This window comes from Poecilia formosa, unplaced genomic scaffold, assembly GCF_000485575.1.
Source record: "Poecilia formosa unplaced genomic scaffold, Poecilia_formosa-5.1.2 Scaffold67, whole genome shotgun sequence".
Lineage (NCBI taxonomy): Eukaryota > Metazoa > Chordata > Actinopteri > Cyprinodontiformes > Poeciliidae > Poecilia > Poecilia formosa.
The window spans coordinates 2,478,145-2,505,918 of NW_006800006.1; the positions used below are offsets into that span (position 1 = coordinate 2,478,145).

The following is a 27,774-nucleotide window of genomic DNA, read 5'->3' on the forward strand; positions in this document are numbered from 1 at the left end:
AACAAGGTTCAAGAGAAAAGTGCTCAATGCTGCCATCTGGTGGCCTGGGAAAAACATTGCAAGTGTGGAATTTCACGTATTTTGCTTATTAAAGTCAAGAGCTGCAAAATGGATTATAAAACAAAATACATCAAGTTCATTTTTCGGTGATTCAATTTACCGAAAAACGAACTGACTCACCGAAAACATATGTTGTGTTTAATTAGTGTATCCTTTGATGTTTATGGATAAAGATAGTCCAAAATTAAGTTTATCAAAATATTTTATTTCCACAGACCAACACAAATTGCTTATTGACGCAGAAATGTTGGTCTAGTGAACTATATGCCCAGGTGCTGCAGAGTATATCTGCACACTTGGTTGGGGGTCCTTTTGCATGAATTGCTGCATCAATGTGGTATAGAGGCAATCGACCTTTGACACTGCTGAGGTGTAATGGAAGCCCAGCTTGTCTGCAAAGTTCACTCTGCTGTCTCATCTTCCTCTTGACATCACCATGAGGTTCGGTCAGCCTGGTTTGCCATTTTCTAAATGTGTCTCTCATTTTCTTCGTCTTTTTTCCTACTGTTCAGTCTTTTCTACCTCACCTGTACCCTTCAATCCTTCCCTCCTTGGTTTTTCCACCTTGTCCTTTTAAAGGTATGGTAAACATCTAATGAAAATCGAGAACCCTGGGCCTCAGCAGTTCACCATTTACCTGCATACTTGACTTTCTTAGCAACAGTGTTGTGGGACCACATCTCCTCCACCCTCATCTTGAGCAAAGGCACACCACAAGGGTGCGTCCTCGGTCCCCTCCCTTTTTGCACACAACTGTTCTCTCATTCACACCTGCATTGTAATTTTTTTTTTTGTCAAAATAATCTTAGTATGTTTCACTTGGTGATGAGTTACTGAAATAAATTAACTTTTCAATAATATATTAATTTATTGAATGCATGCTCTCAATCTTTGTGTATTTATAATCAATTGTTTTGCATAATTGAGTCATGTGAAATGTGTACATTCCTTTCATACATGCCGACACACAGAGAGCTGTTAAAGTGTTTTTTCCATTGTTCCTGTAATGACAAAACATCCATTCTATCAAAATAAAGAATTTAAACACATTAAATGTCACGAAATTCCACTTTTTAAAGAGAATCATTTACATAAATTAAGTTTTCGGTGACTTGCAAAGTAATCAAGAAGAAGCTGAGAAGTCTAGCATTAGGTGCAGTATAGTATTTATTCACATATTTTATGGAATACAAATACCCCTAAACGCCCCAACCGCCCTTTACCCTGGCCCTCCCTCCCACCCCCCCCGCAAAAAATGTGCACATCAGACCTGACGGAATCTATTGAAAGAGTAGCGAGACAAAGGAATCTGTTTTATAGGCGATAAAAGGGAATGACTGCAGTTAAATGTGATGTTGGTATAAAAAGTTTTCCCTATTGTAAAGAGTTAATTCTTAGAAAAAAAAAAAAAAGTAGCCAGATCAGGCTACAGTCAGGTAACAAAAAAGGTGTGCAGCAACAACAGCTGCATCACAAAAGAAAAAAGAAAAAAAAAACACTGTCCTTACAGAAACCAAAAAAAGGAGAACTTCCCACTTCACCTTTTTCTGTGTCACTACAAAGGACGGTAATCATCATGTGCAACAATAACTTAGCTTTGCGTGACTGTAAATTCAATCACTTTTGTAATGCGTCACAAAATCTCTCTCCAAGGTAAAATTGATAGGAATGCAGAACTTTCCGGGACCGAAGGCGAAACGTCGGCCGATTGAGTCGAGACTACAGACAGAATGAGAGCGTTGGCGGCTGAGAGACGATAATGTACAGAAGCTCAGTTTCACAGGCGGTCACTGCATGTGTCCTTTAATCAGAATGCTTCCAACTGAGAAAACGGATGTCACATCCTCTCAAATCACAACAGGATGGCAAAACAATTTCTAAGTATAGTGAATAAAAAAAAGAAAAGAAAAGTTATCAGTGAGAATCTGTAAGTTTTAAATGTACGAGAAAGTCTGTTTTAGAAGTGCGACGAACGGCGTCGTTCGTCGACCCACAGAGGTGTTGTGGAAAAGTTCACGATATCTATTTTTAAATCTCGTCCTCAACACTACACGTAAAAAAAAACAAAACAAAAAAAAAAAAAACACGCCGGAAAACAACTTCACCCAATATGATACACACGATCTGAGCTCCGTGGTCCGAGAAGGTGCCGTCTGCCAGTAATCACAGGTCCTCTGTGTCCACGTGTCTGAACCACGAGGTCTGGCCTTTTCAGACCAACCAGTCAAAGTGGCGGGACACTGAAAAAAATTTAAAGTTAAAACTAAAAGAAGGGAAAAAGAGAAAAAAAGAAAAAAAAAAGGGGGGGACTCGGCTGTAGCCTTTTGAAAACATTCCGGAGCGGCTTGCTGTCCATATTTCAGCTGCTTCCGCTCACAGGCTCTCTCAGGTCCTCACACCATGTAGGAGTTCTGGTTCTTCAGTTTGTCCAGCTCTTTGCTCTGCTGCCTCAGAAACAGGACTCTGCACAAAGGAGAAGACGACACAAATCCTCAGTTGGAGACTTGTGTTTGTCCAGTCTGTTCATGCAAACCTCACTTCCTGCTCCTACCTCTGTTCCCTCAGCGTAGCCTGGATTTCACACACTCTGACCAGAGAGCGGAGGTTCTTCATCTCCGTGCAGATTTCAGACATGTACAGGCTGCCCATGTTGTGGAAGTCCTCTCGCAACCGAGCCGCCTGTTGGAATGGAACCACAACGTCTCGTCACGAAGGCCGCTCGTCAGAAAGTTGCCAAGTCGTTCGGGGTTCTGTCGGCACCTACCTGTTTCTCTGTGTTCTCTGAAGGCCACCCTTGGATGTGTCGGATTAGGGTTTCATCGAAATGAGTCGCCAGGGTGGGAGTGAAGGAGCCGGGGGGGTCCGATTGGGTTTGGCTGCTGCCGCCACCGCCACTGCTACTGCTGGTGGATGCATGGGGCAAAACAGACATGATCAATCCGGTGCACAGAACCTCCTGGCTGCTGGAGTGAGACAACTCAACATTTTTTACATTCTGTCAAGCTACATTTCCAAACTTCGATGTATTTTAAACAAGTGGAACTTTTGTTCTACACATTTTGAATGCTGCAATGTGGCTGATGTTGGTTTCAAAAGGCTGGGCTGATGAAGAGGACAGCACATGCTCAAGAGCTTATTCACCTCGAGACGAAAACAACGCGAGAGAGACAGAAGGAGTGTATGTGAGGCTGCTCAATTCTGAAGGCGAAGTGGGCGACTTTAGTGGCGTTGGGTGTTTTCACACCTGATAGTTTGGTAGATTCTGTTCGATTGAGGATCAAAATTGTAATGCGGGTTCACATTTACACTGCACTGTCAAACAATCTGTTCCCCACCATGTGATGAACTGTTGAAGGAAACGACATGAAAACCTCAGCAGACACTGAGTGCAAGTTTATTCTTCACGAAATGTAAATAAAAATGGTGTCAGATTTTAGCGGCTGTAGGATTTTTCCCTCGTCTTTGGTAAAAGGTCTTTTTACCAAATAGCTTGTGGTCACAAGCTATTTCTCTTGCTAGCGCTAGACTCTAACGTTTATTGCGGTTGTTTTTACCCAGAACGCCCTGCGCAACAGTTCGCTTCCTGCTTTTGGAGCGGCCTCCGATTCACTTTGCATTCCCAGATGCATTTGAACCGCACCAGAGTTCACTTCAATCAAACCCAGACGAAGGTTTTTAGGCAGACCAGAGTTCAGTTTTTAGGTTGGCATCAGAGTTTGATTGGTCAAACAAAGCAGATTAAAGGGGCGCCTTAGTGCACAGGAGGAAGATGAAGATACTGATCAATGGCTTTTCCTGTGTGGCTACTGCATCATCATTATTTTTTTTAAGCAGTCGCATTACAAGCACTTTTCAGAGGAAGAACTTACACATCCAGCTTATAATCACATTTCTAAAAAACGTCTGACATAAAAAGACTTCCTTTAAACCTTTCTGAATATAAAAACCCAAAAAACTGTCATGCATTATTTATTTTTTTTTTCCATTTCAAGCTGACAAATTTAAAGCATAGTGATTCATCACAGCGAGAGAATAATTTTTTTTTCTAAATCAATTCACAGCCCATGATTTAAAGACATTTTAAGGCCTTTATTTTAGATTCAGGGATTTGAGCCTTTTAAGGCCTAATTTTTAGATGAGTGGATTTAAGATCTTTTAAAGATGTGCAGATATCCTGTACCATAGAATGGTTCATATCAAAGGTTATTTACATGCTTGAACTTCATCTAATAGTTTAATGGCAAGGCTGGAAAAATTATGTTCAGCATCTCCATCCAATCTGACGGAGTTTAACATAACTAGCGAAAGAAAACAGACAAAAAAAAAAAATTCTGTCTCCAGAGGTGGAACACTGGTATGTTTTCCCTTTAGTTGCTCTGTAACATAAGCACCAGGTTTGTGAAGGCAACTTGACAAAATGTGAAAAAGATCAAAGGGTACGGATACCACTTTACAGAGAATGGGTCAATCTTCTCAAAAAGTGTATTTCTAAACAATACGAAATTGCGTAACAAAACCTTTTCTATATAACACAGGTGAAATTAGCCTCCAAGATCACAAGTAAAGTTTTGAGCAGCTGGGGCTTATACCTTCTCTGAAGAGTCCTCGGGTCCTCTGGACGCTTTTCTGTTGTCTGACACAAAGACGCTGATCCCTGCTTTCCTGATGGCATACCACCCTGAAGAGGGAAGTGGAGAGAAAATAAGCGGCAGGTGGAAAAGGAAGTGGTGGCGACTCCTGAAGCTACGTACTCTAGCTTGTGAGGGTGTGACGCTGCCGATATGCATGCCCAGAAGGGGCTTCTGGCTGTTCTGGGGCGTGCCGTTCCGCGGTGAGACGTATGGGTGCGGGGATGGCGAATCTGTTGTCGCGGAGACCGGGGACTGACTGGAGTGCTGGGCTGAAATCAGAAACAAGACAGAAGAAGGGTGTTGAACGTGGGCGATTCTCTCACTGTTACGCAAACTTTTCGTTTCTGAAAGCGTATTCTGAGGAGGCGAGGAAGACAGGAAACGGCGGAAAAAGATGCCATACCTTGACTGGAGTGCTGCGCAGCTGAGAGCAGAGCAGAGACGTTGAAAGCGGGTCCAGCAGCGAGGAGCTTATGAAGCACAGACCGCAAGGAAGCCTGGGTGACAGCAGCCGCCAGGACTGGAGGGAGGAAAGAAGAAATGAACACACGTGACAGCAGAAACACACATGACGAGGGAGAACTTTGCTTTTTTTTTTTACTGTGTCACGAGAGGCGGCTAACGTACATACGACACTAGGGAAGGAAGTCCAGTGCAACCTGACCAGCGAAAGCGCTACGTTCTCCCAGAAATGTTACAAAATTCATCAGAAATCACGGCAACTACAAAGCACCGTCATCCATTAAGGACCGCATTAAAATCACAATGTATTCAGCACTAAGGACACAAAAATCTCTAAATTAGTCAGCCTCCAACACAAATTTAAGACTTTTTAAGATTGTCAAAATATAAGACCTGTATCATGACATAAATGTGGAAAAGAAATTTATAGTTGTGGGTTGGCAACATAAGCGAGACGGAACAAATTTATAGGTAAGTAAATTTGTACTTACCCATAACAGATACAAAAAAAACTAGCTACCTGGCAACTGTATTTTAGCAGCTAGTTAGCAGTAGCTGCAACCAACTCAAGTCACAGAATTCAATGAAAACGTCCGAGTGACTCAAACGTTTCTAACAAAAAAAAATTCACACAGGAAAAATAAACTATATAATATATGAGACTAAATATTCCAATCAACAAAATTTATAACCTGTGATTAATGTATTTAAAGCCATCTTACTTTTCCCCGCAATTAATTTAAGACGTTAAGGCCTTAATTTACGATACATTAATTAAAGACTTGAAAGATGTGCGGATGCTCTGGCCCTTTGAACATCACAGAAATACACTTTTAAGTAGAGGTTAGGACAAAACAGCACAAATATCTGAATGTTTCATTGGATGTAACAAAAATGTCTTAGCAAAATGTTATGTCCATAAAATGAGGGGACAAAACTCTCCGTTAGATCCGCCACACACAGAAAGACAGGAAGTTGGAGCTGCTGATCGTCTGTTTCAATTTGACAGTCAAAAGGAACAAAACATGACAGTCACAGCTCAACAAAGTGGCAGATTATATACCAAAAACCTCTGGGATTAGATCAGGAGGATTCCTTAAAGTTAATAATAAACTGTTAGTCAACATGCAAAGCTTGTGGTTTCAGACTGCAGCTGGACTGAAGTGTAGGAAACCTGCACTTGAAGCATTTCATGAAATCATAGAAACAATTACTGATACAAAGTTTCCCCCAGAAAACTTGCTAACTCTGTTGGAGGGTAGGGGCTGCACCAATTAGTCGATTCTTTTCTCTGCAATGACTTTTTTCCTGGGCTAGTCCACTAGTCGCAATCACATGACAAAACAGATTTTTCCAAGGAAGTGAAAGAAGGTGGACTAGGTGAGTTCGTCAGAAAGTTCAAATTGTATAAAAATGTAAATAATTTAACAAAGAGAAACTGTAAATTACAGCATAGGCTACCCCAATAGGGGCGTTGCGCAGCGCGGTGGTTAGCGCGGCGCCCCGCATACAGAGACTTTAGCCCGCGGTAGTCAGGAGTCCGTCTCCCGTCCTCCATTCGCTGAGCCCAGGCCTCTCTCCGCCCCCTTACAGTCAGGTTGCTCTCAAATAAACTAGGGCCAAAAAAAAACTTAAAAAAACAAACAAAACGAAAAAAAGACTACCGGAGTAATGTGCGACAACACGTCATGATGTCAGGCTTTTTTATCCCTCAATTACCCCCAACTGATCAGCGTCACCCTGCGTATTGAAGCTTTTACCCTGGCAGCTTTATGCTCTTATAAAGATGTGGTTTGACTACATCTGGAAACTAAGTCCAAGCTTCATCCTGAGGATCTGATAGAGGCGATCTCTATCGCCATCTGCATGTCGGTTCAGAGAGCCGAACCGACTGAGTCAGCAGAGCTTCCTGCTGCGCATCGGGCGGAGGAGCAGCAGGAAGCTTCGTTGAATTCAACTGTAACCAAACGGGATCCGTTCATAATAAGTTTGGCTTGTGATGTTCCAAAAGCACCATTGTGGTCAATGTGATAATTTGACTCCTATAAATTAAATTGTGTTTGGGGAAAAAAAAAAAAAAAATGTCAGACCCAACTTTGTGCAACGAACTTTTCTCCGCTGCTCGCGAAGAATGATCAGTTTATTGCTCTTTTAATTCTGCATAATAAACTTAGTAAAAGCGGGAGAAGGAGAGTGGGGGAGGGGTCAATATTTGCTGTGAATATAGCTGATAAAACCTTCAAGTAGTTGTGAAGGATTTTGCGCTTATGTCATTATGACATCACCGCGACTAGTCGACATCGACTCGACTATTATGATGTAGTCGACCTTAAAAAAATATGTAGTCGTTCAACCCCTATTGGAGGGCAGTCATTCATCCAGCGGCCCTTCGTCTTTTCGAGTTAAAAAATGTTTAAAGTTGACAGGAAATTTGAAAATATCATTTGATAATTATGTGCCATTAAAAGATTGGAATACCCGAACACCAACTAGAAAGTCTTAAAATAGACAAACATTTAAAAAAAAAAAAAAAAACTTAAATAAATAAGCAATGTTTAGCCTAGCTGGGGCACAATTAAAACCTGGTGGCCCGCCAGGCTTATAATATACTGGGGTAAACCCTGCAATATGATTAGACACTTAAAGTTTGAACATTTACTATGCCGATTCAGGTTCAGGCATGTTGAAGAAGCTGGTTTCCGATTTCACAGAAGCAAAAAGCTGTTTCAGAGTCAGCAAAAGATAAGCACTGTGGCATAGTTACTGATTTCATCATCTTAGACAGAGGCGGGCCAGCCAGCTGAGGCTACAGATATGAATGATCCGTTCTATTTTGGACCTGTGAAGCTCAGGTAAGTCACTCAGCGACCCCACATATCCAAAACAGCACTAACTAAACCACAGATAAGCAGTTTTTCTTTTTCTTTTAGGTCTGTCGTATCGTGCCGTCCTCACCTTCGTTGAGCTTGGCCATGTCCATGTTGCCGTTGTTCATCTGCAGAGTCGCCTGCAGAGCCGGTAGGAGCTGATGCAAGAGGGCCGGGTCCTGAAGCAACGCCGACGACTGCGACTGTGCACTCTGAGCTGCCGGTGGCGCTGCTGACGAGGAAGAGGACATGCTGGACAGGTCGGAGCCTAACGGGCCGGCTGTAGAGTTTGGGTTCTGAGAAGAAGAGAGGGAGGAGGAATGGCCGCTGTTTGATGGCGTGGATTGGTCCGCTGATGTCGTCTCTGTGTGTGAAAAACAGAAAAGGAAGCAGAGCAGCCGCCTTGGTGAATTTAAGCATTTTTCTAGCACCACAAATTCACTATTACTACTGTTATTAATAATGTCTTGTGGTAGTATTTTACATTCTACAGCAGGGGCATTTTGTTTATTTATTTTTGCATATTCAAAATATCTTCCAGTTCCATTGTTAAATGTTCATTAGAATTTGAATTTATTGATTTTTGAGAATGTTTTATGCCATTACATTTATATTACTGCAAAATGATCTCAAAACATCAACGTTATGGTTATCGCGATAACTTCTGGGACAATTTATCGTCCAGCAAAATTTGTTCCGGTGGCAGGCCTACTTTCAAGGACCTTATACAGAAACCAAAACACTTTCAAAACCTTGAAAACACCTCGATGAAATTCAAGATTTTCATGCAGCCATACAAACCCTGCAAACCGGTGAACAGACGATGCTTCAGAAGAGAGAACATGTAGACAACCAAAGATTATTAACGGAGTTTCACAGTCCATTCTTACTAGTCGTGGCTTTGTCCTGCAAGGCCTCTTGTCTGTAGTCCATATCCTTGGGGAAACTGTTTGCTGCCATCTTGGCCGAGTCTTTCTGTCGTTGTTCCCTGAAGCAAAAGCAAGCACAATCTATGACTCCACTGCGACCGAGCACAAAGCCGCTCTATGTGAAGTGCGTAACACTCCAAGCAGTGTAAGGAATATTTCTGGTTGAACATGAAGCGAAATTGGGCCTTGCCTCTCCAGCAGGTCCTTGGGCTTTTCCCACTGGGAGACTTCAGTTCTACAGTTGTAGTAGTACTTCTTGCCGGAGGAGCTAATGTGTTCTGTCCAGTCGTCGGCAGGGTCCTGGAGCAGAGACAGTTGCCATAGTGATAAAGATCAAGACACACCCAGGACAGGACAACGTTTGTAGGGAAAAGGGGAAATATCGCAAAGCGGGACCTCCGTCCACAAAAGCGAAAACATCAAATTCACGTATAATCGTCTGGATGAGCTTTCATGCCATCGTTTGGCTGATAGATGACATTACAATTGATGTCAAGTGTTCATAACTTCTTATAGTTTTATGTTGTTGTTTTTTTATATTTAGAAAGAGCGGCTTTCGGATAAAGCCTAAATGATGTAATAAAATAGGAAATACGTTTTTAATCCTTTCAAGTGGTTGCTAGCATTTTATGAACACATACAATGTTAGATGACCGTAAGTTGCACTATAGGGCCTTGCGAAAGTATTCAAACGTTCTCATGTTACAACAAGCTTATATTTATTAGAACTGTGTGAGACAGACCAAAACAAGTAAAGCTTAGCGGTGAAAGTAAAAGCAAAGCAACACCTGATTTAACACTAAACAGATCAAAATCTGAATAGTGTGTTCTGCATTTGTAATCAAACCATTCAGTAAAATCTGGTGCAAGTCACCAAACAGTTACCGTACGTCCCAACCAGATATCGATTATTTTAATAATCAACTATCCTGATGATTTCTCAGATAAAAAAAAATAAATAAAATTTCTGTAGATTTTTTTGTTTAAGCTTAATATTGTATTTTATACAATATTAGAAATACATAAGAAAATGCAAACAATTCAGTGCCTTTTTTAGATAAGAAAATAAACATTTTCTCGCTTAAAATGCAACAAAGAATTTCTCTAGTGAACGTTTGATCATTTGCAGCAAAGGATGCATCTGCGGCTAACATAAATAAATAAATACTTCTAACATAAATAAATAAATACTTCCAACATCATATTAAGAGGTCAGTCATTTCTGCTTGACTTATCAATACAGTGTAGGGTTGATCTACTATTTGTTTTGATCGATCGTTTTTGTACAGTTTTGGCTTCATTATTTATCTGAAGGTGTTCTTTCACCAAATGTTTTGTTTTTTCAGTCACCAAATGTTTTTTTTTTTTTCAGTCTGTATACTTCAGTCAACGATTAATCGATTCAGTAATTCAGCTGATTTCAATAGTCGATTAATCACGATTAACTGTTTCAGCTTTAGTACCCGTGTTTAATATCTCAGGCTAAGCAATATTACACACCACCAATATTCTTAATTTTCATATCACAAAAGGTTGTTTGGAGCGCAACAGATGCTGGATTACAGATACCAGATGTTATGAACTCGCATTTTTCATGTTAATGCAGTAACTCACTCCAGCAGATGCTCCTAAACAAAGCCTAAAAATCTTAACGTGACAGGTGACGAAGTCAAGACGAGAACAATAGGAAAGAAGAAAATAGTAACATGTCGAAACTTATATACTTAAAGTTATCGGCATTGCCAGATTTTCTAAAAATGAGCAAACAAAACTTTTTTGGCCCACAAGAAACACACATAAAACTGACAACCTGATGAACAAAAACACAAGATCCTAACAGGCTGACAAGTAATGAAAGCTAACGATCAGTTAGCTGTGTGTGTGTGGATTAGAGTGTGTGGCTCAAGAGCCACCTTTTCAAATATTTATCCATCGAGCGTTGCTGTGGAGTTTGCTTTGACAAACACCGGCGCACACAACGGCCCATGTCTCGCTTCTGAGCACGGTGAAGAAACTCTGAGCAGCAAAGTGAAAAGGGAAGGAAGGTGGAGAAGCAGACAACAGAAACAGTAACTCACTCGTTCTGCAGGCTTGCTCTGGCTCGCGTGAGTTTCAGCACCTTGGTGGGAGCTGTTGTTGTGAGAGGCCTCCTGAGGCGAGCCGCTGGTCCCTGGAACAAATTCTTCCTTTAGTCAAACAAACACGACTTGCACACCAGAGTGTTTTGCGTTTGAGGCGTTGTGTTGTGCTGCTATTAAATTGCAAAGAGCGGAAGGATTCAACCAACCTCCATCTACAGTTGACATCATGAACGAGTGCATGGATTTGTTCATTGGATTTTCTCTAAACCCACAAAAAAAAAATTAAGCCTTCAGCTCAAATATCTGCGTTTATTCCTCCATCAATTTGGTGAAATGTCCGTTTAGAAATTCCAACTCAACTACATCCGTTTTGGAGATATTAATAAGATTCTACCTTGATTATCAACCACCGTTAATCTTGGAGTTCTTCTGAATTAATCGATTTCCTTTAACAGACCTGAATCCACTTTTTTTTCTAATCTTTTTAAAATATCAAGCCCGTATATCCATATATGTAATTTTGATCATGTCAAAATGTACATTTTAGTAAATGTACAATATTCTTGTGTTTTCTTTTTTAACCCTGCAGTTGGATCCCGTTTGCTCTCATTCCACCCTACAAGAAGAAAGGCTAAAACAACTAAAGCCTGACATTAATATGAAATTCCTACCAGATATGAGTGTACAGAAACTTTTGACCACAAAATTAAGCAAGAGCAATTTGTCAAAACAAAAACGCTACAGAATAAAATGAAAACAAACATTATTTACTTTATCTACAATAGTTTCAAACTTATATATATAAAAAAAACATCTATTTTTACCTCATTGGAAACATTAGCAGAATGTTTCAATGTTTCAAATGAAGCATTAGCAGAATGCAACACCAACACTTACCGTTTTTTCCTCGAATAGGGAAGGAGGTTTTGGCCTTGCCATGCTGCCCGATAGCATCCCCTTGCCTGCTGACGGGACTCTCGTCGGAGCGTCGCAGCACCTTGTATGGGGGTATGGGATCTGACGAACCGTCACGCACCTTGGTGTAGCGGTGAAGGCTGCTGGACTGGCTCTTTGGCTGAGATTTATGGGCCTGGAAACAAGAACAATGGACAGTAGATAAAGCTGATTAGTTAGAGTTCAATCTAAAGTCTTGGACATCTCTAGTCACCCTCAACCTCTTTTCTGAAGAGTTTGTGTAACTAACGGTATATCCAACTGGTTTTTCCTCAAACCAGTTAACACAACATTGAACTTAAGTATTAGCTTAAAGTTGGAAAAGAAGGTCTAATGGACACTTTTGGCTACAGTGGCTTGCAGAAGTATTCATACTGCTTCAACATTTTGTACAATGTGTACAAAATACAGTGTATTTTGTGCTATAAGGAAATACACTGATGTAAAGTGACAAAAATGTGTTTAGGTTCACAGAATAGAAAGACATTTGCAAGGCACTGAGCATTAATGTGCCATAATAACAAAAAAATAGTAACAGTGAAAGTGTACCTGATAGGACTGAGAATCCCTTCTGTCGTTGCACCTGTGGAAACACAAGGAACAAACGTCAGCTCAATTTATTTTCTTCCAAGACACTTTGTGGACGACTTTAAGTTAGCTAACGTTAGCACAATTTCCATTTGGCTCCCAGTAGTTAGTCAATTTTTTCCCCATGAAATATAAAGAGTAGTCTAAGTTTCTCAGTGACTTAAAAAGAAGAATATATGATTTACAAGTTTTAAATCACTATGTTAGTAGTTAACGTCATGCTAACGTATGTAGCCTAGCTAAAGAAGGAAAAAAATTAACCGGAACCTCCAGCTAACCAACTGCAGTTAGCTGGTAGCCATGACAGCTAACAGCTAAAAGAAAGCTACCACTCCTGAGGTTAAAGCAGTTACACGTATGCGCCTTATTTACACATGACAATGCAATGACCAGCGTTTCATTTACCCATCGCTGACTCTTGTTGGTTTCCTTGCATACATCACCATCAAGGCCCCGGTGATGTGTGTGTGTGTTTGAGGGGGAAACCGTGGCCTCCTGTCTGTCTGCTCTCACAGTTCTTTTTTTTTTCTTCCTTCAGCTTCCTGGAGTCTGATCTCGGGCCTTTCTCACCAGACAAACGGCTACAAGTCGAGCGCCGAGCACCTGCACTGCATAGCGGGTGGTACAATTAAAACCCACCCTCAGTGCATCATCTGGCATGTAGTTACGGTATGCGGTGAGACTCGGCCGATGTAGCTCAGCGGAGAGCAGCAGAGGCAGGCAGGAGGAAGCGGAGGAGACCGACTTATGGTTAAACGTCTGGTTGGGGGTGAAACTGGTTCCGTGACGACCTGTCAAAATAAAAGAGGATGTTGGTGCGAAAATGTAAGACTCGGTTTTCAGTTTAAAAATCAGATGAACTTGCTGTAGTTTCATTGTAAACTAAATGGAATTCAACAGAACTAGACGGAGTTTCTAAAGGACTTCAGTTTTTTTTCTGCTTTCCAAACTGAAGTAAAACGGTTTGGTAAAAGATAATGATATATATTTTTACTTGCCTGTCTTGTAGCATAAGGCCTTTTCTCATACAGACAACTGAAACCAGACATCGTATTTATTTTCTCACTGTCTGACTTTCTCTGTTTTTGCCGTTAGATTATCAACCTAATGTGTATTGACTAAATACAAGAGTAATGAAAGAAAAAAAATGTAAATCAAATTTATATGTTTTCAAACATCTCTGTCAGTATGTAATAAAAAATTGCTTTTAAGCTGTATGAGAGCCATTCATCCATAAGATTCTCACAATACTTTACAGAAATTTTGATTAAATCCTGCTGAAGGACATGAAGCTTTTTGGTATGGCCAGTCTAACTTCATTCTCACTTCCGGTGGCGGTTTCTGATATGGGCAACATAGGCAACCACCCAGGGTGGCATCTTGTGGAGGGACAACATAAAAGGGTTGATCACGTACTAAATTAGATTAGCAAGTGATCCCATCCTTCAGTTGAAGGATGGGATCGTTTTTCAAATCCCCATGGTGTTATTGTTTCCTCGAGAAAACCAACAGGAAGTTAACTCTTCACCTTGAGAAAACCATCAGGAAAAAGTATAAACCGAAAACAGGAAATTAACTTGTTATCTTGAGAAAACAGTCAGAAAATTTAACTTATCTTGAGAAAATCATCAAAAACTAATTTCAAGAAAACCATTGAGGAGAAATATATGCGGAAGACGGAAAATTAACTCATTATCTTGAGAAAACCAGAAAACCTTTGGGAAAAAGTATATGAGGAAAAAGTCCCCTCTCTGCTTCCGTAGGAATAGGGTTCTCAAACAACTGTCCTGGAAAAAGGAAAAAGCAATCAAATTTAAATCCAGACAGTAGGGAAAGAAAAGGTTGACATGCTTGTATACAGTTCATATACATACCTGGTTTTAACTATATTTCTACGTTCCAAGCGCTGCAGACGCTGCTCTAATTTTGCCGTATTGATTGACCGCTCAATGTAGGTCAGACTTGATGGATATCGATGGAATGGGAGTGAGTCTCTTTTCCAGTCCGCCCAGTCAGGCACTTCACATCCTCTGTTTGCAACGTGAACGTTCAAATGTCGTTTGTTCTTTTAAGATATGCAGCAAACGACTCTGCCTAAACCAGGCCTAAAGGAGAGAGTCCGTGGTGAGTGAAGATTATGTTGTCATTTGCACTGATTTAATATAAATATACAACGCTGGAGCTTAAAGAAAGAAAAAAAAATGCTCTGCTGATTAGACTTAAAGATTTACTTTTCATTTTGGTCAAAGATCTTTTTTAGGCTTTTTTCTACTGTTGCTAATTTTTAATGTTATAAAAACAAAGAGTGTGTTCAAACTTACAAAATAAGAAGATGTGCATTTTATGATAAGACTGCTTCAATTTTTTTTTAAACTGTGAATGTCTGTTGTGAAGCAAGTTGTTCTTCCATTTCATAACTGAACTTATGAAATGGAAGTATTTGATGTCACCAATAGGGGGCACCAATATCTCAAAAGAAGAAAGCTGTTCCATGTAAAAATGAGATTCATATGTATATAGATATACATATATTTCTGTTCTCAGACTGATGATGCAGAGGAGAACTGAGGACAGAGGTATGTTCAGGTTTTATCTTTGTTACATCTTTAATTGAAAACTTACAGCAGTCTGAGAAAAGCACATTTTCTTTCTGTTTAAAGAACACATTTTTCCAGAATAGTATGTTGATCTCTGTAGTTGTACATTAAATTTAAGTTAAAATGTAGTTTAAAATAAAATATCAAGTAAAAAAAAGAGAGAAGAAGTTAGAGTTCATCCACATGCACCTTTTCTCCTTTATTCGGTGAAGCACTCTGTGCAGTCAGTGAATAAAATTAAACTCAACTGAATTTTATTCATCTGAGCTGAAAGAAGTTCAACTCAGCCACATGTAAATGAACTGGAAAGATCTGGACTCAAATTTAGTTCATTTAAACTGAACCGAATCAGACTGAATCAAATTCAGTCAAACTGATCTGAACTAATTTTTACCCAAACTGAATCACTTAGTACTGAACTGAGATAAACTGAATAAAATTCAATTTAAACAAACAGATTTTTTTTTTTTGTATTAACTGATCCTAGTTCGGTTTAAACTGAACTAATTGGTTTAGTTCAGTTTACCAATTGGTTTAGTTCACATGATTCTAGTTCAGTTTAAACCAATTCGGTTAGTTGAGTTTAAACCGAACTAGAATCTTGTGAACCGAGCAGCAGCCGAACCGAACTCGATTAAATCATGTCGACATAAACTATTCTGAAGTGAATGACATTAAACGTATCTAAGATTGAATTCATCTACTACACCGAGCTGAATGTGACCGAACAGAACTGATGTGGACTTCATTCATTTGATCTGGACTCGAGTCGAACCAAATGACAACATTTTTCGCATCCTCCAGGTGTGTGTAAGCGGTTATCCGCGGCGATGTCTGCGACAGAGTTTCACACCGACAGAGAGGAGGACTATAGATTCCTGCACAGCATGCTGATGGAGAAAAAGGTCCACCTGCTGTTTAAGGTAAACATTCCTCTCTCTCTCTCTCTCTCTCTCTCTCTCTCTCTCTCTCTCCACACACACACACCCTTGGACTGCGCTTTTTCTAAGTCGAAAAATAGATGACGGAAAACTAAAGTGAAATATCACCCTGCCAGTAGCGAACCAAAATACTAAAAGCTTAAGTTGTAATCTTTCTCGTCTGCCGGAGTGAGACCCATTCTTCTCGTTTTCTCTCTCTCTCTCTCTCTCTCTCTCTCCCTCCCTCTCTCTCTCTCTCCAATCTTGACAGATTCACGAACGGCTGAAGCGCTTTGAGAAGCGGAGGCCTGGTCCCGTCCAGCAGCACGCGGCGAGTCTGGCCTCGCAAGTGTGTGACTCACTGCTAACATCTTTAGCAGACCGACGAGCCGCTGCGGGTGACAGTTTGACAGCCGAGAGAAACGAGACGTTTTTCTCTCCTCTGTTATAGAAAAGACTTCCCCGTCAGACACACGCGCGACTGGAATTTGTTTTCCCCGCATGTTTGTCCCGAATGAATTATTTCCGTAATTCGCACTTGGAAAGGCTGGTCGAGAGATAAAAGGGGGGGTGGGGGGACTTCTGAGTCGTGTGTTTTACGATTTAGGATATTGTAGCTGCATGGGGGAATGAAGGATGGGCTGCTTGAGCTATGTAGTCGGTTGGAAAGTAAGATTTTAGATTTAAAGATAAAGTTACAAAACACTTTTCCCCAGTGAAAAGCAAAACGGCACGTGGTGATCTTTTTTTTATTGTTATTATTTCATTATCTCTCTCCTTTCATTCTTTTGTTGTTAATCTCTCTATTGAACTGACTTTTTGGTCATCATTCATCTGGAGCGTCCAAATTCCCCCGTTGGGGAACTTAAACCGCCAGCAATCAAGAGATCTGCCATCACACACGTGTCAAACTCGAGGCCCCAGGGCCAAATCCGGCCCACCACAGATTTTTATGTGGCCCTCCAGACTCTAAAACAACCTTCACAACCCAGAGAGACAATTTTGTCCACTGTCTGGTGAAACAAAACTTGCTTACAAGCCGTAAAATTTATATGGCCTTTTGGAAAAATAAAGAGCTGATAGAATGTTGTTGTCATTCTTACAGAATCATCCTTTTTTTTTTTCTATTTTTGGATTTTACAATCAAGAAAAATGTGAACCTTTGTAAACAAAAAAATGGTGTAGGTACATTATTTTCCGTGGAAAATTATGTAACTCCTCCCAACTCATATATTTTAAAGCCTAGAGATAAAAAAAAACTGATTTACTAAATGTCATGTGTTGTTGAAATTCATCCCATTTATTCCAAAAATCTGCATTTGTGATTACAGTTATGCCTTAAGTGGGCAGTATTTTGCATTTTTCCAGGCAAAATACTGCCTGATTGACATTGTAGAGCACAATCAAGTAATGATGTTACCTTCAGTTGTCAATAAAAAATGTTGCATATAACAAATGTGACTTAAGAGTATTGTCATTTAACACCTTGAAATTGGCTCTGTATGTCTTTAAGAAGCTCCTGCTCTGTCTGAAACCCCGCCTTCAGGAAGTCATCACAACATGGCTCGTCTACTAACCCTTTAAAAATCTTTTTACCAGTGTTTCAGCAGAAGTCGAAAATTTTCGACTTTTGAAACGTAGAAATATTTTGTCTTTTTCTAAAAAAAAAATAAAAAAAAATTCTGATTAATCTAAAAATTTCTGAGTTTTTTTTTTTATGGAAATTTACTCCTTTTTTCCTCTGTCTACGAAGGTTTCTAATATGTCATAACAGAGACATTTTGTCATGAAACTCAGAAAATTTATACGTTTTTTCTAGGAAATTTTCAACTTTTCAGACTCTGAAACTTCCACTTTTTTTTTGTTTAACCTCAAAATTTTCAAGATTTGTGGCGGAGATTTACTCTTCATTATTCATTCTGTCTACAATGGACTTGATACGCCGCCACGCATTTTAAAATCCAATTCACAATCACAGTGCGTGATTGTGACGTGGCGAAAAAGTTAAAAACCTTAAGAGGAATCTTTTTTGTTTGTTTTTTTCCACCTCTCCGCACTCTCCCCTATTTAGTTTCATATTAGCTCTCCGCTGTCCTCACTATTGGACTGCATGCGCAGCATTTTCTGCCATCTTTCCATTTGATCTCCTCTGCATTTGTCTCTTTTCCTTTCGTTGCGTTGCTGTTGATTTGGTTCGACAGCCGCTCTGCGCCTGGCTTAAGTCAGGAAGGGCCGTTTCGGAGGGGCCAAGCTGTGGTTCTGTTTCCTCTCACACAGACTTGTGTGGGTGAGAAACGGTAGGAAGAGTAAGTGAGATGATGTTAGATAAGGATAATGGCTTTGTGCTTGTTCGGTTAAATCGTTAAATAAATGCACAGTTATTCAAGAACTTGTCTTGTTTCCAGACCACTACACTTGTGTTTGCTCTCGGTGGAAACTAATGACCTCCGTGCGCGTTGTGACTCCGGAGATTGCCGAGAAGGCACCGCAGTAACGAGCTTCACGAGATCAGCACAACGTGTTTGTTCAAAAACGACCACGCTAAAAACTACAGCAGCTTACCGGAAAGAGCGAAAGAAACTCGCTGTGCGTGATTGATTCGACAGACTCTTTTAGCTGCGTCTCGTTCCTATGCCTCTCTACGCTGGCTTGAAATAAATCCTAACAAGTTTATGCCACTTTTTTCTTCCTTTTTTTTGTTTCAGTTGGCAGAAGAGCTGCTGTACCACGGATGGAGAGATGAAGTCAAAGAACTGCTTACACTTATTTCCAAACCTCACTTTAAGGTGAAAAACTATTTCTTTCCATGCTGATGCATTTAGCTTTTAAAAAGTCTGTGTGGTCTCGAACATTTTACAAGTCTTCAGCCCAGTCAAATCACACATTGTCCACCGAAGGAAAAGACGCGTAAAAGATGTGATGTCATGAAAATACATAAAAGAAATTGTTTCGCATAGTTTAGGTTCCAAGAGATGCCAAAAAAAATAAAAAAATAAAAAATAGAAAAATGTTATAATGAAGGAATATTTGGACCCAGTTAAATATGTCCTAATACTGACCAGGCCGATCAATCAATCCTGGTTTAGGGAGAAAAGTTAACATGTTAGAATGAATTCAAAATGTTTATTACGAAGTTGATAACATTTTACGTCTAAAACATACCCCTTTATTTTTGATGCCAGACGAGGACGATCTTAAAGATGGGTTAGGCTACCATTTACCTAATTTCGTTCAGAAATTAGTTGGAAATGTATTTAAAAATATTGTTTTGTCAAGGTCTTTACTCCACAAAAGCAGATAGGTTCGGGGGGTTTTTAAGTCAAGTAAACCCCAAAGAGAGAGAACTTTGGATTCAGACTATGAAACACAACAACAAAGTTTCTTCTAACTAAGATGACCAGATCTCAAGTGGAAGTTTTTGTTGTTTTTTTTGCATCGTATGATTTGAAAACGTTGTATAATTCTCTATTCTGAGTCATTTTTGGCTCTCCGTTGCCAATTTGAGCCACTGGACTCTTATCAAGTCTGACAGATTTTCACCCCAAGTGAAGCCAAAAATAAAACTGTAAGAGACTTTCTGGTTGATATATGACACGATTTTCATTTGTGGATGATGAGTTGAACAAAGCAAAGTAAATTAAAACATTTGTTGTCTACTTGGTGGGTATGATAAATGCATCGTAGGTCAGAAACATCCAGCGTTTGATGACTTCATTTCAAAGATCCTGTGACACATTTTGGTTTACATTAACACCTTGATTCCATGAATGTCATTTTTAATGTTTTAATTCAGACACATTGGAGTTTGGTTTTCAAGCATGGAAAGCCTGTTTAGCACCATCTCAAGTGATCATACTTTGACTAGGCCGATCCAAAACATTTTTTTCCCCTTTGTGAAATAAACAAAAAAGAGGTGGATTTGCTGACATGGTATGGATAATTTTCCTGCTTTTCAATCTTCTTAGTTCCTTTTGGGCCTCCTTGTTTTAGGTGTCAGTGCCCTCTTGGAGTAATTTTGGTAGACCAGCCACTCCTGGGAGGGTTCACCTATTTTCCATTTGTGGATAATGGCACTCACTGTGGTTCAGTGGAGTCCCAAAGTCTTAAAAGTGGCCGTGTAACCCGTTCCAGATGAACAGACAGAAGAGTTTCCCATCTGTTTTTGAAATTCTGTAGTTCGGAGGCAGGATGTGCTGATTTTAGCCCACATCATGTTGTTAGAAAGTGATTTTTCTTTCTTTCTGTCTTTTTTTTTTTTTTTAGAAAAAAATCTTCAGGTCTAGCAGTAATTAGGTCTGTAATCAGCTTCTTTTCTTAAATAAATGAAATCACCATTGAAAAATGACCAGAAACATTAAAGTGCAATTAAAAAAAAAAACTGAGAAATATCAGTGTCAACGGTATGACCCAAAGTTTCCAGAATAGCATGGCTTTGTGACACAAAGTTCATTGTTACTCATCATCTGCTTGATATTTTAATGGCTTGTCTAATCAGGCTCAAATGACAGTTTACGTTACTGTAGCGGTAAACCTAGTAATTACTAAAACACAAGCTGTCACGGACATTTTCTTTCTCACTTTAATCCGCTTGGGCGGTTCACATTTAAAGGAATGACAGTGAATTAAGCATGTTTACAACTAACGCTGTTAGAAGCGGAGGTATTTTCATTGCACACTACCTTGACATTGGATCTATAAATAATAATAATAATAAAAAGTTTAGTTTTCATGCTAACACACTTCATTTGAGTCATTCCGCTAGAGTGACTGAACACAGGAGCTATAATGACCGACAGCATTCTGTTTCCTACAATAAAGTCAAACATGAGTCACACGCAGCGACAAATGAATTCAGCAGTAAGTAAAACGTATTCAAATTGATTTTCACCACATCCCCGCCCCCCCAGGAGGTGCTGACATCTTTTAACCACACTGGCACCGAAGCTAATGTTCTTCCAAACTATGTTCATTACAGCGGACCCGGAGATGCCCAGACTGCTCCGGTGAATGTTTTCCTATGTCGAATCTGCTGACAGCCGTGTCTCAGATGCACTCATACGTTCATAAATGCACACAGAACGTATTTTCGTTTATAATGTGTTGCCAAAAATTGTGTGTGTGTGTGTGTGTGTGTGTTTTCTTCTTCGTAATTTATGAGGAGTCAAAGCCAGCCGGTAAGCTAAAGTTTGTTTAAACAGCCCTAATGTTCTTGGCCGCAGCGCGGGAGCTCACACATACTTATGAGCGATGCTGGATATAATGCTGAAAATGAATGTTTGTTTCCTTAAAAAGAAAAGAAAAAAAAAACACCTTATGAAAGTAGCCAGAGCCGAATTGCTCACGCGCTGGCAGCTTCTGAACAGAGCAAGTGCTGATGGACTTTGGTGTATCCAGGAGAGTTACTGACAGATGGATTGTCTGACTGGTAAAAATGAAGTTGACGAGCAGATGTTTCCCATATTCACATTCCTCCTCGTTACGGTAAATCTCCACTTTTTAATCCACGATCACAGTGAAAGATTAAAGGCTTTTCTGAATAATATTTTTCCGCAAGCAAAACAGCGGTTGATACCGTCTCGCAAAGGCAAATGTTTAGAGGAATTTGGTCTGATAGACTCTACAAAGTAGTGCATATTGTAAATGCATGGCCCCGTTGACTGAACGTGTTTTGCTGCAATTACAGATGGACAGGGTGTCTGCCAATCCTTAAAAAGTCTTAAATTTACGTACGTAAAATTAAGGTCTTAATATGTCTTAAGTTCATTAAAAATGGAAGTTGCACTTAAATAGGTTAATCACAGGTCTTAAAATTGGTCATGGCAGAACTATTTACATATATTGTATGTTTTATTTTATTTTATTTTTGAGGCGCATGCAGATATCTTCTTTGCATTCTAGGACTCTTGGCAAGCGAGGCTGAAATTTATCTACAGTTGTCTGGCGATGTTGGTCTTGGCCACTGCCTCACTTCCTGTTGCCAACCCTGCATGATGCTACGCAAATTTTGTACGGGGAAAAAAACCTAACTGCTAATATACCCTTTCGAGCTAGCCAGCTAGCTAGCTTCTTTGGATTGGTCATGGGTTACAGAACTTTAAAATTTATTGACAATGAGCTGGATGACATTCGTCTTTGACACTGGCTCACTCCTGTTTCCAACCCTTACGACACTATATGGATTTTGAGGAGAAAAACACTAGCTGCTAATATACCCTTTTAGCCAGCTAGCTAGCTAGCTAATCAACTTAAATTTTAAAAATTAAAAGTTTTCTAACCCATGATAGATAGATTAGGAAACTTTAACATTTATTGGCAGATGGCTGGATTACGTTGGTCTTCGCCACTAACTCATTCCTGTTTCCAATCTGTATATTAATTGCAATGAACTAGTAGCTAATATACCCTTTCCACCTAGCTAGCTTTTTTGCATTTGTCATTGGTTGGGTAACTTTAAAATGTATCTGCAGTTGACTGGACAATGTTAATCTTCTCACACCTGTTGCACGATCCTGTACAAAGCTGCTGCCAAAAGCCTCAACAGACCCCATAAATGTTACAGTTTTGACATAGCGAGACTAAAACTGCCCAGAAAACGAGCACAGATCTCAAAGCAGCATCTGATGCGTCACAAACTCTGAAGTCAGAAGTTTAGATGAGGAGGTGAAACGCTAGTAGTCTTACTAGGACTAAATTACATTCATAAAAAAAAAGCCTTAAACTTGAGTCAGTGAAACTTGCAGAAACTCTGGATGCAGGTCTTTTGGGTCTTATCTGAACAAACTTTGCAAGGAACAAGTTTCTTAGGGATTTTTTTTATTGCAAAGTACCTCCAGACTCAACATTGCTTTTCAAGTCTCGCAACACATTCTTCACTGGATTTAAGTCTGCACTTTGACAGGGTTATTCTAATGTGTGAACATGGTCTGATCTAAGCTTTTCCATTGTAGCCCTGGCTGTAATGTTGAGGGTCTCTCTCCTACTGGAAGGTGCCATCTGATGTGTGAATTGTTTTTTTCTGACTCACACACTGTACCACTTTTGGCCACTAAACTTAACAAGTTTGACTTCTGTCTTGTTTTGCCAGAGTACCGTCTTGGTGTTTGGAGTTTCAGGCGACAAATTAGACAGCCCATGGCAATTAGTGACAAAAAAAAAACGACACAAAGGACAAAAGTCAGAGTGAAGGAAGCCTTGAACACATTTACAGTCTTTTTTTTTATCCTTTTCCAGAGTCTTCTGCGTACCCATGACTCTGTAGCCAAGAGAGACTTTGAACCTGCTCTGCCACCCCTACCTGATGATGCAATGGAGGAAGATGAAGAGTCAGTGAAAATTGTGAGCCTTGTGAAAACCAAAGAGCCACTGGTCAGTATTTGTGTGGCAGTCAATCTGCAATCAGACCATCAACAAAAGATCTCGGACTTCTCACTTCATTTTATTGTTTTACAGTGCAAATTTTTACATAAAGAGTTTACATAACCTATTGCTAAGAAAAACCCCACATGGAAGTGCAAAAACGTTTATAATTTATTCAGGATATTATTTGAATTGCTCAGATTTCTGTTTAAGATTAATCGTAATATACCGTTCAGTTGAATTGTATTGTTTTTCTTGCATGGCTGTAAGATGAGAGACTCGGGTCGGGAGGACGATAAAGTGAATTGGTTGCAGTTGCAGAAGTCACCGCTAGGTGTCACAAAAATGCAGATGGAATAATCATAAATTATTAGAAACACTGTAGGCTTTCGAGGTCTAAAAGAGTCATTAGCAGGGAAATTAAGTATTAAAAAAATATAATCAAATATATAGTTAATGTAATCAAGATGTATAATCACTTAACATTTCGTTAGCCAAACGTTAACTGTAAATACAGTGTATTCGATGAGCTACAGTTTTTTTTTTCTCACTACGCTCTGCAGCGTAGGAACCACGACAGATAAGTAAAAACCTACATAATTTCAAATAGTTTTAAGATATAAAAACTTCTAATTTTAATTGATTTCACATGAAACACCTTAATGAGTAATCATTTTTTTACTTTAATATTAAAAATGTAATAACTATTCATTTATTACATTATGGCTGTTCTGGCATTTAATGCAGCTGCACCAAAAAACTTCAGCTTCTTAAAGTTATCCAGCCACATCTCAGAATGTGAGACATATGGAGCTCATGGTTATATTACATATATATATATGTGATTTCAAAAATGCATTCATACCAAGAAAAATGCCTGCTAAGAATCATTTAAAAGGAACCTATAGGACTCCCGTGGCAGCCTGTGCTGCTTTTGTGTTTAAACTTTTAACTTCGTTCTTAATCCAAGTTTTGTTGTTTTTTTCTTTCCACAGCTCTTTTCGCTACATATCACTGTGACACACGACACACCGCAGCTCCAGCTGTTCTGTTTATCTAAAGTGAAATAATGCAAACACTGACATCATAATTGAGTCATTAAAGCAGCACTGCAGATTTAGAAGGCCTGGGTTAATTTATGTTTCTGTTTCTAGTGCGCATTGATTAGCTTGGAGGCCTTTAATCACGGGCCATTTTCCTGATGCTGCTCAAATGTTCTGCTTTATTACTTATTCCATGTCATTGTCTCTTAATTTAAAAAAAAAAAGTTTCCTGGATTGAGTAAAGGAGAAAAGGGGGGAGGGGAAGAAAAACATCCTGCGATGATTCGAGAGCGGCAGATGTTCAGCAATGTCACAAAACCTCGAAATTTGTCTTTTTAGTGAAAATAAAATAAAAAAAAAAATTAAAAAAAACTCTGGATTATTTTTTTTAGTTTGCAACTGGGACAAGCTTTTCCATTTGAAACATAAACATATTCCAGTTTTGACTCAACAGAAGAAATATTCAGAAATACATTTAAAATGTAGAGAATCGATAAAAGATTTAGTGAATATGCAAATATGCAGGTTGCCAGGTTTTGTAGATATATTGCAAACCAGAAGATAAACTTCCATTAACATCTCTGGAATAGCAGCAAAAAAAGAAAAAAAGAAAAAAAAAATCTCTTTGTGACTCATCTATCAAATACGCATTTTTGCTGGCGTTTCTGCATTCGAGAGACGCATTTTGGACGGATAACTGTGAACATTTTTGCGATGGTTCCGACGCTAGCCTGGAAGAGAGGGCTGACCTTCCTCTGACTTCGTCCCGCTGATCGATCCAACATGCTCCCATTTTCCAGACAACAGGGTTTCACCCGAGCGAGAGCCGATTGCAGCCAGCCAGCCTGCCGGCCCGCCCGCCCATTGCATCAGATGCTGTTTCCATTCTTGCATCGCCGCATCAATAACATCTGTTGTAAATAACGTCGCTTTTGTGCGGCTCGTTGTTGTGGAACACAAAGGCGTATAAATCATTAAAAAAAATATTTTTTTTTTTAATCAAACCAAATATATGAGCTGAGCTCAAAGCGTTCCTGCGATAAATTCAGTATGTTATCTTCACTCTGTATCCGTTTGTCGGTTCTTCTTTTTATGTGTGTGAATGAAGGGAGCGACAATTAAGAAGGACAAATCCACGGGGGCCATCGTCGTCGCCAGGATCATGAGAGGAGGCTCAGCCGATAAGAGCGGTAAGCAGACCGCTAGAGTCGTAAGAATTCAAGTTCAAAAACACTTCACTGATCCCAAAGGGGACATGAAATGTTTCCTGAAACTCATATTAGTTCAAGATCCCTCAAAGGTCTCCTGTAGCAGTCCGTACTGCGTCCAATTTGAAGAAGCCTCTGACTGGAGACGGTGAGGACAGTTTCACGAGGAAGCGGCTTACGCACAAAAACACATAGCATGGTCTAATTAATCCTGCTTATGTGTTATTTATTGTAGTTTATGATGGTGATAGTGATACTTTAACACTACTATTAAATTTAGCAGATCTGCGTTCTATATTTTTAAATGTTGTTCGAAATGGAGGGTTTTTTTTTCCCTCTTAATCCTTTTGGCTAAAAATCTTAAAGCACCAACCGATGTTTGTAAATGCAGATATGACAACAAATGTGGATTTTTAGTGTGAATTCCTCCTCTGTCATTGAATAACTGCATCGAATTTACACAACAGAAAGTTACTGTTGTCTGTAGGTTGGAAACATGGATTTTTAAAAAATGTTTCCACAAATATCAACGTCACACAGAAGAAAACATTTGTATCCGTTTTCATATGTATATTACCAAGTTTCATGTTTTTTTTTTCATTTCAAAGCCTAAAAATAGAAAGAAAACAGTGACAACATCAATACAGTAGATATTTCACTTTTTTTCCCTCCCTTCCAAAAGGTCATGTGACATTTGAGTAATAAATGAGTTTAATGTTACTGTGCTGAGAGTGAAAATGGCTCTTTGGACTGGAAAGGTTGCGGAGTGCTATTACGGAGAAACAAACCTGCACCAAGCTGAGATTAACTCCTGACTCAGCCCATCAGCTAGCCTGCATCCTGCTGCTGAACAGATTTCCCTCTCCCACACTGACAGCTGTCACTTTAAAAATAAATGATTTACTGAGTAAAAAAATAAATAAATAAATAGCAGTGCATACATTGTTTAGGTTGTTTCTCCAGAGCCGAAGTACATTGATTCAAAGCAAACAAAGTAAAAATTTGGGAAATAGGTGATAACTTTTGTTTCATTATCGATTATAATCTGGTTACATTACAGCAAACAGAATTACCAAACTGCAAACGCAGCCATCAAACTACAAATATTTATGATTACCGCTCTTAAATAAATCAAAAATTTGTGGAATTTGAAGCTCTTCTATAAATTGCAGGTTTGGATATCTTGAGTTAACGTACTTTGGCAACAAATTACAAATTTGACAACAGGTCTGGCACTTTTGCAACCAAACCAATTTTTCAGCAATGTTGCTCTTCTTGTAAGCGAGGGAAACATGCAGCAACCTTCTTGGAGCCAGCTGACCGGCAGCCTGCAGCACCAAACGTGACAGGGAAAGCTTGGCGTTACTCTGCGCCTCCTACGAATTCGGGAACTCCAGAAGATTGGAGCGCTTCTTCTGAAAAGCTAAAGGAAAACTTGAGCATTTTGCTCGAAAATGTTTGAGTTCAGTAATTAGTCATATTCCAAACATAATAATAATAATGACGCGATGTGTCTTTAAGGCCTGATTCATGAAGGTGACGAGCTGAAGGAGGTGAATGGAGTTTCACTGGAGCACAGGAAGCCAAAAGAAATCCTTCCTCTCCTGGTCAGTCACATCACTTCTTTGTCTCATTTTTCTGCTGGTCCTTGTTCTTCCTCTTCCTTGTTCATTTAAAGAGGACATATTGCTTTAACTTGCATTTTTATGACTGCTAGTGTGATACAAAAACAGCAAAGCATAAGTTTGTGAGTGGTAAAGCTGAAACCGAGTGAGGTTCGCTGAGTTGCTACTGCAAGTCGTCAATGAAATAATGTCCTACACAGGCTCCTGTAGCCTTTTAAAGGATGTCTTCAGCTTAACCGTGTTCCAGCTGTAAGCCGGATACTTGTTACGATTTTCCTGTTTTAAAGAAGAATGTGTTTGCAAAGTGACGCTGCGGCATTATTTTTACGACTACCATAGAGAGATGCAAGCAGTCCGAATGCGCAAATAAAAAGTATATTACTGCAACTTCCATTGCAATGCGTACATGTGGCAGCCATGTTGGACAGGGAGACTGGGTCGGTGGGGAAACTT

At 39.5% G+C, this 27,774-nt stretch overlaps 2 protein-coding genes across 7 annotated transcripts in view; one reads left to right on the plus strand and one right to left on the minus strand.

Annotated features, from left to right (window-relative positions):
- Window positions 1-1,832: 1,832 nt before the first annotated feature.
- On the minus strand, window positions 1,833-13,313 carry LOC103140055 (WW domain-containing adapter protein with coiled-coil-like). 2 transcript variants are annotated; one of them, XM_007555002.2, is made up of 13 exons: window positions 12,978-13,311; window positions 12,534-12,567; window positions 11,928-12,120; window positions 11,028-11,119; window positions 9,140-9,249; window positions 8,911-9,008; window positions 8,109-8,384; window positions 5,095-5,211; window positions 4,812-4,960; window positions 4,650-4,738; window positions 2,825-2,963; window positions 2,612-2,739; window positions 1,833-2,523 (listed from the first exon to the last, which is right to left on the minus strand). In XM_007555002.2, the coding sequence occupies exons 1-13, from the start codon at window positions 13,016-13,018 to the stop codon at window positions 2,454-2,456; spliced, it is 1,536 nt and encodes a 511-aa protein (XP_007555064.1). In that variant the 5' UTR covers window positions 13,019-13,311; the 3' UTR covers window positions 1,833-2,453. The 2 variants fall into 2 exon arrangements, with proteins under 2 accessions (XP_007555064.1, XP_007555065.1); XM_007555003.2 differs by having other exon boundaries at window positions 2,430-2,523; window positions 2,825-2,960; window positions 12,978-13,313.
- A 208-nt stretch (window positions 13,314-13,521) lies between these two features.
- LOC103140079 (MAGUK p55 subfamily member 7-like) overlaps window positions 13,522-27,774 on the plus strand; it is a 28,094-nt gene continuing 13,841 nt past the window's right edge. For 2 of the 5 annotated variants that reach the window (XM_016672866.1, XM_007555027.2), the window contains exons 1-8: window positions 13,522-14,696; window positions 15,117-15,148; window positions 15,974-16,092; window positions 16,361-16,438; window positions 18,795-18,875; window positions 23,320-23,454; window positions 25,597-25,678; window positions 27,218-27,303. In XM_016672866.1, the coding sequence (XP_016528352.1) occupies window positions 15,121-15,148; window positions 15,974-16,092; window positions 16,361-16,438; window positions 18,795-18,875; window positions 23,320-23,454; window positions 25,597-25,678; window positions 27,218-27,303 (609 nt within the window). In that variant the 5' untranslated portion in view covers window positions 13,522-14,696; window positions 15,117-15,120. Of the gene's footprint in view, window positions 14,697-15,116; window positions 15,149-15,973; window positions 16,093-16,360; window positions 16,439-18,794; window positions 18,876-20,492; window positions 21,571-23,319; window positions 23,455-25,596; window positions 25,679-27,217; window positions 27,304-27,774 lie in introns of those variants that run through there. The other 3 variants (XM_016672867.1, XM_016672868.1, XM_016672869.1) reach the window with 3 other exon arrangements.

What these genes read in the sequence shown, in the direction of transcription:
- LOC103140055 (XM_007555002.2), bottom strand. Translation starts at nt 13,018, where the DNA reads ATGGTGATGTATGCAAGGAAACCAACAAGAGTCAGCGATGG. An exon ending in AGAGCAAGCCTGCAGAACGA is followed by an intron (nt 9,250 to 11,027) that starts GTGAGTTACTGT and finishes TCTCTGCTCCAG; the next exon opens with GACCCTGCCGACGACTGGAC. An exon ending in GCAGGACAAAGCCACGACTA is followed by an intron (nt 8,385 to 8,910) that starts GTAAGAATGGAC and finishes TTTCACACACAG; the next exon opens with AGACGACATCAGCGGACCAA.